Source organism: Ochlerotatus camptorhynchus, unplaced genomic scaffold (assembly GCF_037179485.1).
Source record: "Ochlerotatus camptorhynchus isolate MF236.1 unplaced genomic scaffold, CSIRO-AGI_Acam_v1.1 ptg000204l, whole genome shotgun sequence".
In the NCBI taxonomy this organism is placed as follows: Eukaryota; Metazoa; Arthropoda; class Insecta; order Diptera; family Culicidae; genus Ochlerotatus; species Ochlerotatus camptorhynchus.
Genome location: NW_027040694.1, coordinates 1781262 through 1802335, shown reverse-complemented (window position 1 = coordinate 1802335; position 21074 = coordinate 1781262). Strand labels below are relative to the sequence as shown.

The following is a 21074-nucleotide window of genomic DNA, read 5'->3' as shown; positions in this document are numbered from 1 at the left end:
CGAGTGCACCGGGAACTCAGCCACTGACCTCGGCGGGACTCAAAACCACACGACGATGGCATTTCTTTCCACCCAAGGCAGAGGAAAACAACTCAACTCGAATCGATTTTTGTTTGGCTTTTATTCTTCTTACTTAGTTCTTACAACGCTAGGCAAGTCTAAATCTAGTAAAACAGAGATTTCTCCTCTTCGTCGGGTGAGAACTTTGCTCCACGCAAGTACGGGAATGGATTAAAAGTAACACGATTTGAACGGTTTCTAAGTTTACACATCCAGAAAAAGGCACATCTTTACAGTTCGTTCGATTTCGATTGTGGATTGGTTAGTAGATCTAAAATCTTACACTAAAAACGCGGACGGACTTAAATGCTATATCGCTACCACTGACAATCACCCCAGCTCAAAGGGGTTCGTCGCTTAGTACTCTACTGATTTACGATTTATTTGTATTCTTCCGATTTTGTATTTTATTTGTATGTTATGTTCGAGTTGCTGGCCTTGTTGGGAGCGTCCGATGAGCGGGCGTTGTACCTAGACTACTCCACCGACTGGCATCGTCGATACGGTGCTGTGCGGCGTCGTTGGACGCGATCCGGCCAGTGAATGAGCTACCGAAGCGTTCAGCGACTGCATCGTTCCCATTCGTAGATGGGCCAGATCTTCCAGCTTGGTCAGATCAGCAAGCTCCAGATAGAGCGTGTAGACAACCAACCATCCGTAAGCGGATGCCAGGATGATCAGGATCCAGATCAGGGTGATGAGCACGTTGTACGCAAAGATCAGATCGTTCACGATCGAGAACAGCAGCAGCGCTAGGACCCGGAAGAGCGTGAATATGGCAAAGGACCACAGCCAAGGAACGACGCGGTTCTCGTGTTCTTTGCGAAGAGCGTGCACCAACATGATGCTGGTCACCAGCACAACCAGTCCTCCGAGTAACGAAAATAGAGCAGCGATCATCAGGGCGTTCCGAACGTGAGTGTTTCCAACGTAGACAAACTCGTACGAAATGATGTAGTACCCGTAGTGGGTAGATCCAGGCGATGCCATCGCCAGGCAATATACATCGAAGATCGCCGTTGCGATCGTAAATATGGCGATGAAGATCGAAAACGTCCCGGTGATGATCGCTCCCCTCTGGATGTCGATGTATTTGTTATTGTGCAGCATCGGTTTCTGGTACCATGGTATCCGGATGGATTTCATCGATCGCGATCGCTGGGAGTGCAGATTCGTTTGCGATCGGCTCGTAATGTGCGAATAGACCGATGGCGTCGACCTGTACGTCGACGGAGTCTTCCGACCGTAATTCATCTCGCCCAAGGCTTCAACTGCAAGCAGAACAAAACAATTTTTCGCTCATTGAATTGCAAGTCACATGCAATATAGGGACGGGACGGAGACCACTTGTTAGATTCTCGCTATGGAACCAGGTACACCAATACAGGCACACCGCGCCGAACAGCAGCACTGATGACGGAGAAATTTACACTTGAACTTGGCACTCTGGGCTATGACGACACTCGCGCGATCGCGACAGACAAACAGACAGACCGTCAGACCGGAAATTGACAGGTAAGGCGAAGCACGTGAGCCTTATGAAATGGAAATGTAAGAAAGCAGGTTTGAACGAAAAAAAAAATATGATAAAATGGCACTTGGCAGTGTGGCATTGGAGAGGTTATTGATCAAACGAGAAATAACAACCGAGACAAAACAACAACAGACATTCAGCGAAAGGCGCGGGCCGGGACGTGGAATAAAGAAAGGGACAGTTAGTAGCAGGAGACCGAGAGCGAAAAAAGAGTGAGAGAGGTGAAAAAGGTTAATGAAATAATCGATAAAAATGTGCCATTCTATCTTGGTGGGTGGGGGGGGGGGGTGAGAGGGGGCAGTATCTATAGACAAGAACAGTCTGTCGGTGAGTGTCTCTCTCTCGGCAAGCAGTTAGGCGGCCGCCCCCAACGAACCAAATGCGAGTCGTTTTGTTCAGCTGTAATTTCTCGTCATCAGAGCTATGTTCTTATTTTTTTTTCAGTGCCATTATTTTTTGTTTTATTTCAAGCGGATGAATCAATTAGAGAGCAATAAAATGTGAATTGGGAGGTTGTATCAATAATAGAGGGTTCAAAAGTGTCGTATGATCATAAACTGCGATTGGCGAGATGGTGAGGAAGATGTGATAGACTATGAGTCAGATTTATTAGGTGCCATAAGGTCTCCATAAAGTGTTGAGGTTCGCCTGTTAACAAGATGTTTTAAAGGTAGAAAATCGGAATTTTTATTCACGCAATAGTAAAACTAACTACAAACAATTACAAGTTTCTGTGGTTTGCGCAAAAAAAAAATAAAGATTGAAAATGATTGATTTTCTGTGCCATGTGCCAACATCGATCTCTGACACCGGTTACTGCTTAATTGATAGTAAAGCGAGAGTTTTCCACATCTTCTGGTTCATTAACGAACGAATGCATAATGTGTTATTAATTATAGCTTGATAAAGCGTCACTTAGGCTTACACAAACGGTCGATCAGACCGACTCAAAATTGAGTCGGGACTACTCAATTTCGTCAAAAGTTGGTTTACTCAAAAGTGAGTTGATTTTTCCGAGATGTTCCAGGAAAAACATCTCGAATATGAGAAAAATTGATAAAGGTTTCTCTATGGTGGTCGATGCGTGGCTTGTTCAGAACGGTGTCCGCTCGAGATAAGCTGCTTCGATATCACTCGCTTTGTCGCAACTGCTTCAGACGTGGAAATAAGGCTTCCGAATGTTCATCTCGCTTTGTTTGCCGAAGCTTTAAGGTGAAGCATCATACATACAATGGTATGTTTCCGACCAGATGGGACATAAGGGAATGTAGAGCAGAAACCTACTCAAGCAATTCAGCTACGGCGGAGAAAAATCCAAACCCGGCTACGGGAGCAGTGTCATCCAATATGACACACCGTCATTCTTCGTCAGTACTGCTTGCTACAGCCGTTGTCTTGGTGGAAAATGATCAAGGGCCTTGTTGAATTGATGATGATGATGATGATGGTCCCACCTCTTACCCCTACAAAGGTTTGAGCTGGACGAGTTATCTTTAAGATAATTAAATATAAACATTTTAACCAGGTTTGCAAACAAAATCGAGCTGGTTACAATTACAGATATAAATGTCCTGTTAAATATGCTATAGGCATCAACCAAAAACATTCAAAGATGTAACTAGTTATCAAAAGTCCAAGTATAGTCCTCGACAATACTTCCATTTACACGTGACCTGGGATTTACACGTTTAAGCTTCCGCAGTGCCAGGACTATATCCAAGGAAACGACTTCCAGCCAACCCTTTACTAATTCAAGGCTTTTGCCACAATTTCCACGTATTAGTCATTTATACCTGTATTCCGCGCGCGAGACTCAACCCATTGTAGACTACTCAAAGCTATTTTTACTATTACTACTACAAAATCAAAAACTAAAAATCCATCATCACCATCGAGGCAAACAATGTAGTTTTTTGTATATGCTACACAAATTACTAAAATGTCTTTATGACAGTCTCCATACAAAATAATCCGTTAGAGATAACTTTGTCAAGATACATGATTTATCCATTCATAAAAATTTAACTGCTCAATAAACAGCTTTTACATGTGAAATGCAGCGTCTCTTGAATTCTGTAAGTGTAGTTGCACGCTTGATGTGTCTAGGCATCGAATTGAAAAGATTTATACCTTTGAAAAATAATGAATTTTGTGAAGCATTATTCAAAAGATATGGTGTTCTTACTTCATTCGCGTTTCTAGTGTTATATCTATGAAAATCACTTCCTCTTTCAATCCGATCACACAAATATCGAGGCAGCAAACCGTTAACTACTTTAAAAATGAACACCATAGTCAAAAACACAATTCTTTGCTTCACTGACAGCCATTGCAAAGCGTCCAGCATAAAAGTTGAGGAAGTGAATCTATTACATCTTAAAATCAAACGCATTACTTTATTCTGCAAACGCTGTAATCTCGATATTTGTGTTTCATTGGCCAAAAATAAAATGGAAGGGCAAAAGTCTAGATGAGGGGAGATGATTGATTTGTATAACTGTATTTTACTACCAATAGTTAAATCGTTTTTCAAGCGACATAGGATTCCATACTTCTTGGCAATTTTCTTGATGGCATTGTCAATATGAGAATTGAACTTGAGTTTGTCATCAATAATCACGCCAAGATATTTAATTTCCTGAACGCGATCAAGTGTCTCATCATCAATAACAACAGAGACATCATCATCTACACGATTCCGCGAAATTACCATGAATTTAGTTTTACTTATATTCAATTTCAATTGTTTATACTTCAACCATCTACTTAGAGAACGCAAATCTTAATTCAAGCGTGAAACGGCTTCTTCTAAATCTTTAGCTGCAATGAATAACACAGTACCGTCAGCAAAAAGATTAATATCACAAAACCGTAAAACTCGTCGCATGTCATTAATATACATAATAAATAAAAGGGGCCCTAATACACTTCCCTGAGGCACTCCAAGGTCATTGTCAACGGGACAAGATACAAAATCATTAAAAACAGTTTTTTGTGTTCTGTCAGATAAATAGCTTTCAAACCATTTGTATGCAGAACCCGAAATTCCAAAGCGCTTGATTGTTCTCAACAATAAGGGCCTATAAATTGTCTCAAAAGCGCGTTTTAGATCCAAAAACACAGCAACAATCGTATCTTTATGCTCCAAATTTTCTTTCCATTTAGCTAACACTAAGTTTAACGCGGTTTCACAAGAATGGCCTTCCCGGTATCCCGATTGTTCCGGTATCAACAAACAGTTACTATTTAAATATTCTAACAGCTGGCCTTTTACAACAAGTTCCAAAATTTTCTCTAATGTGTGCAACATGTTGATGGGACGAAACTCTTCGGCTTTAATCGTCCCAGCAACTTTTTGTATAGGAACAACTAAAGATTCTTTCCAAATATGCGGCACGTGCCCAGATTGCAATGATTGATTTATAAGGTCCCGCAGAGTGTGTCGAATGACATGAAAGCAATCTTGAATAACTCTAGCATTAACATTATCTACTCCAGCCGTTTTTCCTAATGAAAAGCAAATATTTTTAAGTTCATCTAATGTAATTGGGTGAAAACCATTAAATCTACAATTACTATTAATCGGCTGTTTTATTTCGTCCGGTTCATTGATCAGTGAAACGCTCTCGACGAAATAGTCATTAAACTTAGAAGCAATTACTGGTTCTGACTGTTCTAATATGCCATCAAAAGTTATGGTCCGCGATTTACAAGTACTAGGCTTCATCAAAGATTTAAAAATTTTCCATAACTCTTTGCTGTTGTTTTGATGCTGATCAATTTTCCTCTGAATATATTCACATCGAGTTTTCTTAATCGATTGTGAATATTTATTACGTACGACCGTGTACCTATTCCAATGATTATCACTATTAGATCTACAAAACTTTTTGTACCATTTGTCCCTCTTACGTTTAAGACGCAAAAGATCCAAATTGTACCAGCTGTTCAAGTTTTTCAAAGAAACAAACTTTTGTTCAACTAATTTATTGGTACAAGTTTTCAAAACGTTAGTAAGAAAAGCTGCATCTTCATCTAAAGTTCCGGTAACTAATGGAAAATCCACGCTTCTCTCAACAAGATTCGAAACAGCTTGCTTCGAATATTTCCTCCAGCACTTCAATTTTACAAAATTATCGTTATCGTTAACACTGTCTAAGACATTAATTACTAAAGTTTCATGATCGGTTATTTTCAAATCAGCTTGAGTAACTGAACTGACAGAATCAAAATTAGAATAAACATGGTCAATCAAAGTTCTACTGTGCCGGGAAATACGCGTACATTCACTTACTAATTGTTTTAAATTAAAGAAATCAGCTAATTGCTTCAGATGGTTCGAATTGCTAGTATCATGCCAATTAATGTTAAAATCACCCGCAAGTATATTAAGTTTACTAGAATCTAAAAATGTCTCGAACCAATTCTCTAAAATTTCAATAAAACGCTGATTACTTGAACTGGGAGAATGATACAAAACACCATAATTACCCATCTTCATGCCACGTTCAACTGTAATGTCTAAGAACCAATTGCCATCAATAACTTCGTTTTGGCAAAGATTGAATTGAACTGATTCTTTGACATAAATAGCAACACCGCCAGTGTACCTCGAATGTGACAAACAAGCAGCAGCTTTATATCCCGGAATGCTATACTGATCAAAAGATTCAATTTCTACAATATGTGTTTCTGCTAACAAAACCAAAAGTGGACGATTATCTTCTACAATCTGATGTAATGTTACGTAGTTTGTAGATAACCCCGCAATATTCAAATACAAAATCTCTAATTTACTCACATTAAAGGGTGATACGGTCAAAATTTGGTCAATATCAACTTGACGTATTTCTTTCAATTTTGCATTTAAAAAACCTGAACACCCCTCATTTTAAAGGTGTGTGTGTGTAGAATGTTGCTCCTATTTTGATTTTGGAATTCACTCTTCAGTTGTCAAAATGCCGTCCAAGCAAGAAGAGCAGCGTATCAAAATTTTGCTCGCGCATCGCGAAAATCCGAGCTACTCGCACGCAAAGTTGGCAAAATCGCTAAAAGTTGCCAAATCAACCGTTACAAATGTAATTAAAGTGTTTGGGGAACGTTTGTCGACAGCCAGGAAGTCTGGATCGGGGGGAAATCGAAAACCGGAAGCCGCTGAGACGACAAAGAGAGTTGCCGGAAGTTTCAAGCGAAACCCTAACCTCTCTCTCCGAGATGCCGCAAATAAGCTGGGTGTATCGTCTACAATCGTGCATCGAGCCAAAAAACGAGCCGGACTATCGACTTACAAGAAGGTAGTGACTCCAAATCGCGATGATAAACAAAATACGACGGCCAAAGCGCGATCCCGGAGGCTGTACACGACGATGCTGACGAAGTTTGACTGCGTGGTAATGGACGACGAAACCTACGTCAAAGCCGACTACAAGCAGCTTCCGGGACAGGAGTTTTATACGGCAAAAGGAAGGGGAAAGGTAGCAGATGTTTTCAAACACATGAAACTGTCAAAGTTCGCAAAGAAATATCTGGTTTGGCAAGCCATCTGTACCTGTGGCTTGAAAAGCAGCATTTTCATAGCTTCCGGGACTGTCAACCAAGAAATTTACGTGAAAGAGTGTTTGAATAAACGTCTGCTGCCTTTCCTGAAGAAACACGGTTGTTCCGTACTGTTTTGGCCGGATTTGGCATCTTGCCATTACGGTAAAAAGGCCATGGAGTGGTACGCCGCCAACAACGTGCAGGTGGTTCCCAAGGACAAGAACCCTCCCAACACGCCAGAGCTCCGCCCAATTGAGAAATACTGGGCTATTGTCAAGCGGAACCTAAAGAAGACCAAAAAAACTGCTAAGGGCGAGCAGCAGTTCAAGGCAAACTGGCTTTCTGCGGCGAAGAAGGTGGACAAGGTGGCTGTACAAAATCTGATGGCAGGGGTCAAGCGTAAGGCCCGGCAATTCGGATTTGGAAAAGCGGAAGCCTAACTGAATATTTTTCCTGAATTTTATACTAATTGAACTAGAAAAAGAAATTTAATTTGATTTTTTAAATAAACAATTTCACCGATTTACACGCGTTTTCCCTTGACCAAATTTTGACCGTATCACCCTTTACTACTGGAACTTGGTAGCTATTTATTGAAATGTAAGCTGCTTTTTTTCTGATCATATAGTTTTTTATACACAAAACAATTAGAACTAAATGCTGCGTGGTGGACGTCCAGATTTAATTTACGCTCCTTATTAGTTTTTAAACAATTAACGCATTTCAATACAGTTGACGTACACTTAGAGGTGCTATGTTGTTTGCTGCATCTAGAGCATCGTTCGCAATTTTTGCAATCCATGCTTTTGTGCCCAAATTCTCCACATCTGAAGCATCGCAAAACATTAATCGCGGGAACTATCGAGCACCGATCAAACCCTACATTTATTTTTTTCGCACATAACACACATTTATACGTCTCGATATCGACTTCAATCACAACACTAAACTTGTTGTAAGTGAAGCGTGGATTTTCAAACATGTTAACTACTTTTACATCATTAATTGCGATGTCTTCATTTTGACTTTTTAAGAAGTCAATGAAGACATCGGAGGAATACTGATCGCTCATGCCCACCACTTTTAACATTGGCACCGATGTGGGAACAACAGCGTTGTAGTTTTCACCCAAATTGCTTTCAATGCCCTGTTTCACCTCATTTACATTGTATCCTGTTGCACACTCAACAATAATGGAGCCATCTTTCCCGTTTCTAAAGTTACTGATTTTGTGTGTTTTTGGATCCAGGTTTGTTTTCAAAAACTTACGAGTTTCCTCGCAGTCTTGTTTGGACTCTTTAGGTTTAATCACAATGACCGGGCGAGCCTTACGGTTGTTCAGTTTTTTACTTTCAAACTTACTTTTATCATTTTCAACTTTATTTTTACTGATATCCTTACTTTTACCGTCCCCTTGTCCGTTTTTCAAAGCATCCGCGAAACTACATTTAACTTTATCATTAGTAGAATTCTCTTCGTCATGACTATTACTATTACCATCGGGGATTTGACCCGCTTCAGAGGGAATCGGCCCAGATCCACTGCTATTATTCATTGCAACTAAATTTTTGTCCGCAATAATTCTCGAAAATGAACTAGTCATATTTTCCAATTTTTCATTTAATAATATTTCAAGTCCGCCAACGGCTTCCTTCAGGGTACCATTTACATTTAAACGGATAGCTTCCATACCGGTCTTCAACGCGTTATCAATTTGAGCAGCAATCTGATCTCGCATGTTTGTGATCGAGGCCGAAATAGAAGATATTCTCTTCACTTCTTCCTCAATATTTCTAACATGCGAGATCGAATCACTCGGCTCGTCACAACTAGACAGACAATCGTCACACTTGTATAGGAGATTAACATTCTCCATGACAACCTTTGCCGTACTCCTTGTAAGTGTAGTGCATCTCATGTGGAACACACGAGAACACTTACCACTACAGGTTAACGGCAGATCGCTTGCCATTACCCCCGACTCGCATTTTGGACATTCCATTTCTACCTAAACACAGTCAACAGACGCTGCATGCAACAATACACAGGGTACAGAAGAGACAATTAAATTTCGATTTCACCGCCGCAGCTACTATAGGAAAGCAATTGCTTCCTTTCAGTGCGCCGGGGGGATCGAAGAATAAGCAAAATTTTACGAGAACGGCTACTTTTGTAACCTGTTCTCCTACTTATCCTGTTATCAAATACAATTGGGCACGCGTTGCAATCAATCAATCGCGGCACACAACACAATTTCACACGTAATTAAAAATAATTTTTCACTGCACAACAAATTGAACTACACTGTTTGCCGTCACACAGAGCAAATGCAAAATTAAGGGTCAGAGTGCAATTTCATGACTGAAGGATTGTGTCAGCGTTTGAATATCCAACGAAGGCGGTCGGATATATCCGTCCTGGGGATAGGACAATCCAATACGCGGGTAAAGCGTGACCTTGTGACCTTTGCGAAGGTTAAGTCACGAGTTTCCGGATTATCTTGTGATATGGAATTCCTCATCCTGCCGAGGGTAACAGCGAACCTTCCAACAACTGACGTGCAGGCGACAGGTGGGAATTCCCTGAAGGTGTGGAATTGGCAGATCCAGCATTCTTCAATTCCAAGGCAGTGGATATGGTACTCGGAATGCAGTATTTCTTCGCCTTCTTCAATACAGGTAACGAAATTTAGTTGGGAAATGGATTTCCCACACTAACGGAATCGGTACTCGGCTGGGTGGTATCTGGTTTGGTGAAAACTGATCACCCAAATTCAAGGTTCTCCTGTAACATGGCGGTTACAGATAGTATGGATTATTCACCAACGGAGGTAAAGTGCGAGGAGCACTATAGACGTGGTACAGATGGTCGATATACAGTCTCACTTCCGAAGGACGGAACCGTGCAAGCTAGGACGGGCGAATCAAGGTATATCGCATTCCGCCGTCTCCAAGGGATAGAACGACGATTGCTTCGAGAACCAAAGCTGCGGGAACAGTACGACAAATTTATGGAGGAATATTTGGAGTTAGGACACATGCGCAAGGTGGACGCTACTGCCGAAGGAGATGTAATTCGGTGCTATCTACCTCACCATCCCGTAGTTAAGGAAAGTAGACCACTACAGGAGTTTCGCTCAACGATACGCTGCTGGCAGGGCCAGTAATTCAGGATGAACTACGTGCTATGATTTTGCGATCTCGGATCAAGAAAAATCTGATGGTAGCTGATGTGGAAAAGATGTTCCGTTAAATTTGGGTAGACTGGTTGGATGTGGTACTTCAATGCACGCTATGGCGCAAGGATTTCAATGGCAGAGCCGAAACCTACGAGCTCTGTACGGTTACTTACGGCACGAAGCCAGCACCGTATTTAGCAACGCGAACCCTTAAACAGCTGGCGATGGATGGAAAATGCGGGTGAGGATGATTAAGAAACCGCAAGGCAGCTTCGAATTCAACTCGATCAGATGATGGAGAGCGGAGGATTCCGTTTGAGGAAATGGGCCTCTAACTCAGCTGTTGTACTGGAAAGCATACCGGAAGACAATTTAGCGCTATCGAAAGAGGGAATTAAACTCGATCCAGATCCAGCTGTGAAAACTTTGGGACGCTTGTGGCTGCCAACAAGCAACGTCTTCAAATTCCAATTCAAAACCCCAGAGATCAGCGAGAATGAGCAGTTGTCGAAACGGAAATTATTATCCATGATCGCAACTCTCTTCGATCCTCTTGGATTGATAGGTGCAGTTATAGTAACGGCGAAAATGTTCTTGCAGCGTCTATGGTGCTTGATGGATGAAGAAGAAAGGAAGCTAGAATGGGATCAACATCTAGCGCCCAAGGAGTGTGAAGAATGGCTGAAGTTTCACAGACAAATCCCGCTATTGAACGAAACACCGATCAAGCGTAGTGTCGTAGAACCGAAGGCAACATCCGTTTAGGTGCACTTCTTCTCCGATGCTTTCAAGTTGGCATACGGAGCATGTTCATACGTTAGAAGCACTGACGTTTCAGGGAATTGCTGCGTTGCGTTACTGCGTTACGCAAAGTTCTTGAATTTAATTTTGGTACCTACAGTACTGGACAAAATAAATCAAACGCTCAACCCAAGAAAGAACATTACATCATATTGTTGCTATTTGCACGCAATTTCAGCAGTATATTCAGAAAAATTCAAGTATTTCTCATGGTGCATTCAATTAGCTGAATGAAAATTGTTTTAATATTCTGCTATTTTTGTTACAAATTTAAGTAAATATATGCTCACTTTTGTGCTTGGACAAAATAAATCATACACACCTAAGATTTTATTTTTTAGCCATCGAATAAAAATAAAATCTGAAGATTTGGCATCACAGCGTTATATTTGACAGTTCTTGTTCCGGGAAGCGTGCGCATCGCACCATTGTGTTTTGTTTGCGTCATTTGAAAAGTGAAAAATGTCGGGTAAGCAGATTTCGCTCGATGTTAGAAATTTGGTGATTCGCGATCGTGAAAAAGGATCGTGCGACAAGTAATCGTGATGACATCAAAATTGTTCAAATGGCTAAGCAGAATCCGAAGTATTCATCGAGGCATATTGTGGAATTGATGGATCTCAATGTAAGTCGACGTACTGTTCGCCAGCGACTTAATGAGAGCGGTTTGAAAAGCTGTTTGGCATCGAAACGTCCTTTTATCAACAAGCGGAACCAACGGAAGAGACTGGAATTTGGTAAAAAGTACGTCGGAATCACTGTGGACTTCTGGAAACGAGTTCTGTGGACGGATGAGAGCAAATTTGAGTTATTTGGAAGTTGCGCCACTGAAAACTGGCCTGGAATCCAATTACATTTTTCAAATCAAATCGGATCAAAACGCTGGAATGGCCTCCCCAATCTCCAGATTTCAACCCAATTGAGAATTTATGGTCTTACTTGGACAACAAAGTGGATAAAGCATCGGTTTCCAACAAAAACGTTAATTTTGAAGCACTTGAAGCAGCGTGCAAGAATATCGATTCAGGATATCTACAAAACCTCATCGAAAGTATGCCAAGACGGTTGGAAGCAGTGTTGAAAGCAAAGGGTGGTTATACCAAATACTGAGTGTGTTTAAAAGTAAGTTGAAAATTGAATTAAACAAGAATTTTCAATAAGAAATCAGGCGTATGATTTATTTTGTCCAACTCGAAATTCTCCTTTTACAACTTATAAATGATGATTGAGAAAGTCACATAATATATTGAATATTCTATACCTGCACAATTTTAGCGAAAAACATACAGAAGTATTGCAGAACAAACCATTATTGTATTGTTGAATCTACCTGATATATTGAGCTCCAATGAAAAATTATATGTCGGTGATTGAATTTGTTGATTGGTTGGTTGTCTTTATTAAGGAGATTTTCAACCAGACGCATGTGATTTAATTGATTATTGAATATGGAAGATTTGAAAAAATCTAGTTACAAAATTCATGGAATTATGTAACTCGTAGAATTACCGACCATTTCTTAAATTGAGATCATTAAAATCCTTTAGAGATTCGGAAAATATGTAATAACATTACAAAATGCTTGCAAAAACGATCATTGCTTGTTCAAAATCAGGCTCACCCAAGCTTGTTTTGAAATAAATAGTTTCGCTATAATAGGTCATATTATTGAACAAAGAGAATGCACTTCAATCATGTCGAACATATCTCATGTAGTTTTTATGGCCACAAAAATAAACAAATGCAGTAAAAGCAGCGTAATGTCAGTTCATGCACTGTATTAATGATAATTTTGGCAAATAATATTACACCATATTTTTGACATGATTGAAGTGCATCCACTTTGATGCATATCAAAAATTAAATTTTTACTGTGTTAACAAAACAAAAAAAAATCCACTGACCCCTTCCTTTAACATTTTTTAACTACGCCAATGACTACACACTTTGAAATACCTAATCTTACACGTGACGGAATCCATATATGACATAAAGGATGAGACGTAAACAAACATGTCATGTAAAATTAAGTGCTCCGAGATTGAAAAGTTCGAAAGTACGTATGTACGCTGAATTTCGAGTCTATTATGACTCAACTTTATGTCAAAATGTACGCTCTTAGAGCACTTAAAATTACATCAATTTTTGCACAACCTTTTAACCAAAAAAAAACCTCAAATAACTCAAGCAACGGTATATACTTTTAAAACAGAGAACAACCTTCTTCCAGTCAACCAAATGGTTACTGTGTACATACTTCCCCTATGCAAATCACCTTTTCCACCGAGGCATGACCGCAATTTGCAAGATCACGACACCGGAAAAACCGAACACATCTTGCAGAGCCAGCCAAAGCAATAACCGCAACGATAGAAACAAAAGAATCACATCATCGTCGTCATAATCCATCCACATCAACACACATGAAACAAATTTTGTCAATTTTCCTCTTCCCTGCATGGCGGCAAATCTTATCTAATTTCCCCCATTGTTTAATCGTAACTAGCAGTGCCTCATAATTCACTATCAAAACAATTTGCACCTTCAAGCAGAGTGGTGACGAGACGCCACTCAATAAAAATGGAAAACCGCTTATCTCCGCTCGTTTGTGATGCATTTATGGCACAGTGGCATACAGAGATAGAAAAAAAAGCGAAAACTTGCACTTCACAATTATATAACAATAATACAAAAATAGCCTCCAAGAAGAAAACAACAAAATGCAACCCGTACCTACACACACAAATTAAACCAAATCCGTCGGTAGAGGTAGCGGGCGCAGGAAAACAGGTTTTCTCATCTCTTGCTGGGAGCTTGCAAGTCGTTGTAGCCTCCCCCATGGCGAGGGGATCTGCGCTGTGTCGAAGTAGCCGCTTGGGGCACAACTTCCATAATTCAACGAAGACGAAGACGGAAAACCACTACAGCCACTGAGTTGTGTTTTGATTGCGATGAGAAAACCAGTTCTTCGCCAACACACACACAACTGTACTGGCAGCGCTGGAGCCCAGCAGCGCCCAGTTTGGTAGCGTCCCCCCTTTTCTTGGTACTATTGTTGTTGTTGTTGTTGAAGATCGGAAAAGAAGAGTTCACGTCCACCACCATACACCGCGACACAGCATTCCGCACAAATGTGCAGGTGTAGTCGTGTGATGGAACATGGGTGGATACCTTTGCACCAGGGTACTTCGATCCCTCTGCAACCTCATTTGTCCAAAGGTTTTTGGGGGTTTTCTTGGGCGTCAAAATAGCTCATTGTTTCAATTATTTTCGAGTGAAAGTTGCCCTTTTGTATGGAAGACAATTGGATTGACAACGTCAGCCGTTGGAATCGAGATGTCTACCGCTCAAAGCGATGACGTCGTCATCGCTGGGCGTTCCACCCCTTGGCACGTAACAGATCTGACTCATGACTCGCAGGTCGCTATATGCAAATAGCAAACCACTTGCTGATTGGGATTTTCAAATCAGCGGCGTATTTTCTAACCATCGCATTCACATTGGATCATACGACACCTTTTGATATTGATTTTCTTCAAACTCACGGAAACTGGGTTACTCGAAACGATGGTACACACCTTAAATTTAACCTTATTCCGCCCGTTGACACAACTGTGCTCGTTCTGTTCCTTTCCCCACTGTGGTGGTTCTTACTTCGCATTCAGCATACCAAACCGTCCGACAGCAACGTAAAATCGACGAGGGGAATGTATGATAATCACTGCGTACACCGACCAAACATAAAAGAAAACTAAAACAATCAGTCAGTACTAATAAACCGAGGTAGTGGGCAATATATGGTAAAGGTGACGCGAGCACCGAGCGTCGTCAACACGCAACTTGTAACGAACACGGTTCTCTCGAAACTGACGTGCCGAGCTCGCGCGTGTGGTGAATTGAGGCTCCACCACCGCCGCCACAGAAGACTTTTCCAGCACCGCATGCGGAGGAAACGGTCAAGCGAGCTCCCCACCCCTCCGCAGACAAACGCCTAGCATGGTTTACGGTGTAACAACGCCCGAAAACACCCATCGAGCGAGAATCTTTATGCTACAGTGGAACTCACCAGGTGTGCCATGACGAGAGTGGGAGTCGCAAGTGGTGAATTTCCAGTGACTGATCATTCGCTCCCGAGCGATCATTTCAACTCACTCTCTTGTGCTCTTCTGCTTCGCGGAAAGAGCACGATCACCGACTAATTCACCCCCGCTGACTGCAGCTGGGAGGCGAGGTGAATCAATGGAATTAATTATTATTCTCGCATTTAATCATTCAGCGAACACGGGTGCGAATCGTTCTTTTCCCGACGATGAGATTGTGCATACATACTGATGGAGTCAGATTGAGTATTCGGTCAATCGCGAGGTCATATGAAAATGCAATGCATGAGTATTGCATTTCCTGTTCTGATCGTCTGCGGTTCAGTGACGGTGCAAAATATCAACAACTAACCGACAGACTGTATGAGGAATAAAGGAGGATTGGAGTGAGTCGTATATGTTTCATTCCTCGTTGGCAGTCAGTTGCATTGGAAATTCTAATTAAAAACAGTTGGTTCTAAATAATGGAAGCAACCGAACGAAACGCTTCCATATGACGAATACTATCAGCTGTCAAAAATGTGGTAGAACGTGAATTCCCTGTTGCGATTCGGTAGGGGCCAAGAATTAGACCTCCTAATGTAAACTCGATCATTATGCCGCCCATATGTAGAAACATAATGTTTCCAGAGTGTTGTTTCTGATTATAAGAGTATGCGTGAGGTCGAAACAGCATTAAAATTTGGCAAGAACCTATTCGAACCATTTTGGCAACGCTCAACGATGACAGGGAAGAAAGAAAGAAGAACCTGTTTTAATACGGTTTAATGGCTCTGCCGGCGTAAGTCAGACATAGCGAAGAAATGTTATGATCACTGTACACAGCTAAAAAAAGTAGTGTAAATTTCCGTTACTATGATGCACATAAATGGAGCGTCATATATCATACAAGTTTAGAATATAGATCGTGTAAATTTATGAGACATGTCATGGAATATTCCATATATTGTATGCAAGTGTCCACTTTTGTTTGCAACATTTCTTGCAAGCTGCTAGTTTACGTGAAAAGGAAGTTTACATGTATGAATGTTTGCATACATGGATGTTTACATCGCCAGTAAAATTCAGTAGTTTTTGGTGTGTACGTCATCGCTATTTTGGGTTCAGTATGGTAAACTCGGTGCGATCAGAGAATTTGGGCAATTAATCGATTAATCGTCGCATTGCTACACGGTAAAAAGTTGTCACATCTTATCCAAATGTGACTTGACTTAGTCTGTCATGCGGCACTACGAATCGAAGTGATTTATCATTGATTTTCAAGTGATTTGCGTTTTGAAACAAAGTGATTTGTTGTTGAAAAATATATACTGTATAACACCTTTAAATCAAAATGATCATGATTTGAATTGGCAGCACTGCTTTCATCCATTGAATTTGATTAGTTTTGCTTTTGTAAGCAAATGTCAAAACGCACATGCTAAACATTACTCGCGAAGATGGCAAGTCTACAACAAGAGAAGCGAGAATTCTTCATTTCCACCAGAAATAATTTGCATTCTAGAGCGTGAGTATCATGAAATTGATGCTGTATTCAATGATAGTGTATAATAGAACCTCTATTACAAAACATTGTCAAGCTTATCAAATTTATTGCAGAATGTTTCGTCTTGCTTCTACTACAAACCTTGAAATGTTGTTCAATATCACTTAGAAACATGTAATCTGGGTAGTAATATGATACATGTTCTATGGTCATATTTTGAATAACATATAACATGGCTTTTAGTATGAACAATGCAATATATTTATTTATATATTAGATAAATTAGTCAATCTTAAAGTGATAGATTGTTAATATCAGTATGGTTGACATTTCGAGTTCAAAGCACAGCACATAAACAACGATGTGCAATACAATCTAAAATGAAGTGATTTGCTCTTGATTTCATCGTGCTTCGATATGATCTCTTCCAAGGGATCTGCACATCAAATTGCAATGTTTGGCAAGTAGTACAAATTCAACAGCAAATCATTTTACATGAAAATGATGGTTTTTACCATGTACGACGTTTTGCTTTCAAATTACGTTCTTTTAAAAATAAGCATATCCGCAGTGATTCTATATAAAGATTCGGCTACTTTTGGACACAATCGCCAATTATAAAATATTATTAGCTTAAAGAATAAATATATTCCTGCTACTAGTAGTTACTAGGGTTTCCATAATTCCCGGGTATCTTTTACCCGGGAATCGGGATTTTAAAAAAGTGGGGGCGGGAACTAAACAACTACGCTTAAAAATTTGCATTCAAGTTTGTTGCAAATATGTTCGGATATTGAGGAAACACGATCATGGTGTTAGCAAATAAATTAACTTGTAAATGCAATCTTAAATGATGACCTTAACAAAATCAGGTCTGAAATTTTGAAAATGCAGCTAACTAATATGCACCATAACATTCTGTAACAGTTCCCCGTTGATTTGGTAAATCAAGCTCCTTCTGCATTATTTAGTTTTTTTTTGCCGCTGATGTACCGGCTCCGGAGAATGCTTGGAGGGAATATTTAAGTTCCTATTCATGAATTAGATCGAAGACGTCATATCGTGGAAACTGACAACATTGCCAGTATCGAAGTAACTGATACAACAGCACTGCGCTCTAGCGAAGGTTGAAGCAACGCATCGAAAAATTCGCAAATACACCAACCTTTCTTCTGAGAATGGAATCTTTGCTATCAAATTCGATCGGAGCATTTAGCTTTGCGCGGCAGATGACGCGATTGTGCCTGTTTTATAGTAGTCGTATGAGCAAACGGGAGAGTTGCCAGTCTTTTTGATATGTGTCTGCGGCTAGATCCAAAGGATGCAGTGCTATTTTCAGATATTAAAGGAATAGCATAATGCTACGTAGAATTTGTATTGCATGTACAGTTGATGAGTTTACCCTATGTCAACTTTTGATGTTTCAATACGAATTAATTTTAATGACTATCCTTGTATGGAAAATCTGTCAGATGTTCGACTAGAATCAACTTAACTCGGTCCGATTTCAGCCAAAATTTGACAAATCTTCTATAGAGGACGGGGAGAGTATCCTGCGAGTAGCCAATGATTTTTTTTTTAATTCAACATAGATTTCGTGCTTTTAGGTTTCGGAACCAACAATGACAAGCTGATGATCGACGATTGCAAAACACTTGCTTTATTACTTTTCTATTCTATCGAAGCAACCAGATGACTCCGTGCGTTACGATTAAATGAAGAAGAAGTCCACCAAGTTTGCCAAGAGAGAATATATATATATATATTAATATTGTGAAATAATAATTTATTTAAAAAAAATGCAACTTAAAAAAGCTTCAATTGCTTGTGTGAACTTTCCAAATAAAAATCCAAAACTAATATTAATTGATTGTATCCCCTATGGATATACGCGATACATGATTTGAAATCCTAGGGCTTATATAAGCAGTGATCAAACGGATTAAACTGTTCTTGTCCAGTTTTGACCATCGTTTAGAACATCAATTCTCAACGGGGCAACTGTTCAATCTCGTTTAGTGGGGGTTCACCCCCGCAGGTTGAAAATAGAAGGAAAGCGTCGATCGAATGTTCCAAATTCTAGCAATTATTGTTCACCTTTAGAAAAACACATTTGGCGGAAAGCTATCCCATGTAACAAATCTAGAGCTGGTTGGTTATATTAAAAAGGTATAAAGGTTTTATTGCAGCTGCAACCATTACCTACAGCTTTATGACGGTCATTTACAATGCAAATCAAGGAACATTCTTATAGCTATCTACAAAACCCCTATAAAGCTTATAAAAAAACCAACTGATGCTTCTGCTATTTTCACTTATGAAAGGGTTTATGATTGCCTTGAAGTATAAAAAAAAAACAATATGAATTGCCCTTATAAAACCCAAAAATAAATTCTTATATTGCTATACAAGTAAGCGCAATAAAACTAGTTGGCCATGAAACAGTTATTTTAAAACAATTATAAGCATTCAGTTGCAACTTGTCAGAAGTGTAAATGGGCGGTTTATTTTTACAACATAGAAAAGAATCAAAACTTTCCGGTACTTCAAAGCGGAGCGCAAAGAAAATCAACAAAATTGTTAGCATGAGCCCGTTTATTTGCTACAGTCAGCCGCAAACCTTCGTGAATAACTCCAACCAAAAAAAAAAATGCCGCTGCATTTTCTGCGGATGTCACAAAGGAAGCTGTGAAGAGTGTGCCTCCTCTCCATTCTGAACCATCTTCACTTCGAATGGACACATTGCTACACCAAAAATGACTCATGAAGAGGAAATATATAATATTATCTGGAGTCGGAGGATGATACCTACGCCCACTTGCGTAAGAAAAACGTCAGCAATCTCTGTAATTCTTCCGTTCTCGCTCGCATATACATGGGGTGACACTGTCGAATCTCGGTCGAAATACATGGAATGGTGACAGTTCTAGGACAAAAAAGTTCAAACTTTTCCAAATGTTTATAAAATTCATCGGTTGCACCCGTAGAATAGGAATATACATTTGCCCTCAAATAAAAAAAAATAATTGCTCTTGTAAAAAGAAATTAGTGCTCGAAATAAAATCATGCGTTATGCTTTGCTGTTCTGCTGTCATCCAATGTAAGCATTAGACATTTTAAGAAATTGCGCTTGGTGTTTTTCTTGCCTACTGTCCTCTGTCGGTATTTTGTAATTATGAAAATGACATTAGCCTTGGAATAAAATCCAAGAAATTTCAATAAAATAATGGCTAAATTAGAGATCCGAAATGATTTCCAGTGCGCATTGGTATGAATTTATTTATTGAGATCTGTAAAATTAAGATGATTCCATCCAATTCATTCGATTTCTGAAACAATATTTTTTGTTAACTTGGATTATTTTGGAGGCGCATTTATTTAACGCTCATATTATCCCAATATAAATGATAAAGTTTCAAGAGCATATGTTTTGGAACTTCTAAAAAGTCATATATTTTCTTTAAGATTTTCACCTATGTCGCCATGAAACAAAATTGATTGCATGGTGATCTTGACACCAACACTTAAACCTATTTTTACCGCTAAAGATTTCCATTTGGAAAAAAAAAGTTTCAGCAGAACAGAACAACACAAGCTAATTTATGGCGGTTGCTTTAAAGCAAAGAAAACTTAAATTGGATTTATAACTGATTTTCACGAAAGCGTAATAAAACTGCTTGAATACAATATTGCTCTTAAAGAGGCTATGAGAACCTTTTGTAGAGTATGGGGCTTTCTGATAAAAGGTTTTAAGACAGCTTTATTGTGAATCTCAAACATGCTTTATAAACCTTATCAAGAGTGGTCCACTAAGCTGGAAGACGATCTTATAACGAATGAAGTAATGAAATTGGGTTGTTAGCGGAATGCTTTAATAAAACAGCAAAAAAGGTTATCTTCCATTTAATTCCACTTAATTAATTTTGGTATCCATGACAGATACGTATTTCGACTACAATGTGCAGTCTTCATCAGTGTCATTCCCACTAAAGAACTTATCAAAATCTAACCCCCTTAAGTACTCATCCCCTAGGTATAAAAGTCAAGATCACAGGTATATAAATGAAACTACAATGTGTTGAATCGGAACCTACCTAACTAATTAAAACCAAAGATTTAAGTAAGCTAAAGGAGAAAAATCTATTCAACTCTCTAATAAGGAAAATCCCAAAGGCTTGGTAGCCATCATAATGAAGTAATGAAATTGGGTTGTTAGCGGAATGCTTTAATAAAACAGCAAAAAAGGTTATCTTCCATTTAATTCCACTTAATTAATTTTGGTATCCATGACAGATACGTATTTCGACTACAATGTGCAGTCTTCATCAGTGTCATTCCCACTAAAGAACTTATCAAAATCTAACCCCCTTAAGTACT

At 39.5% G+C, this 21074-nt stretch overlaps 2 protein-coding genes across 6 annotated transcripts in view; both read right to left on the bottom strand.

Moving 5' to 3' along the window:
- The window catches only part of vari (MAGUK p55 subfamily member vari), a 139601-nt gene that overhangs the window by 56777 nt on the left and 61750 nt on the right, over positions 1-21074 (bottom strand). The gene's annotated exons all lie outside the window — the stretch shown is intronic.
- Positions 103-14988, bottom strand: pasi2 (Protein). Of its 2 annotated transcripts, none has more exons than XM_065224098.1 (2): positions 14657-14988; positions 103-1331 (listed from the first exon to the last, which is right to left on the bottom strand). In XM_065224098.1, the coding sequence occupies exon 2, from the start codon at positions 1312-1314 to the stop codon at positions 532-534; it is 783 nt and encodes a 260-aa protein (XP_065080170.1). In that variant the 5' UTR covers positions 1315-1331; positions 14657-14988; the 3' UTR covers positions 103-531. The 2 variants fall into 2 exon arrangements, with proteins under 2 accessions (XP_065080170.1, XP_065080169.1); XM_065224097.1 differs by having other exon boundaries at positions 14690-14987.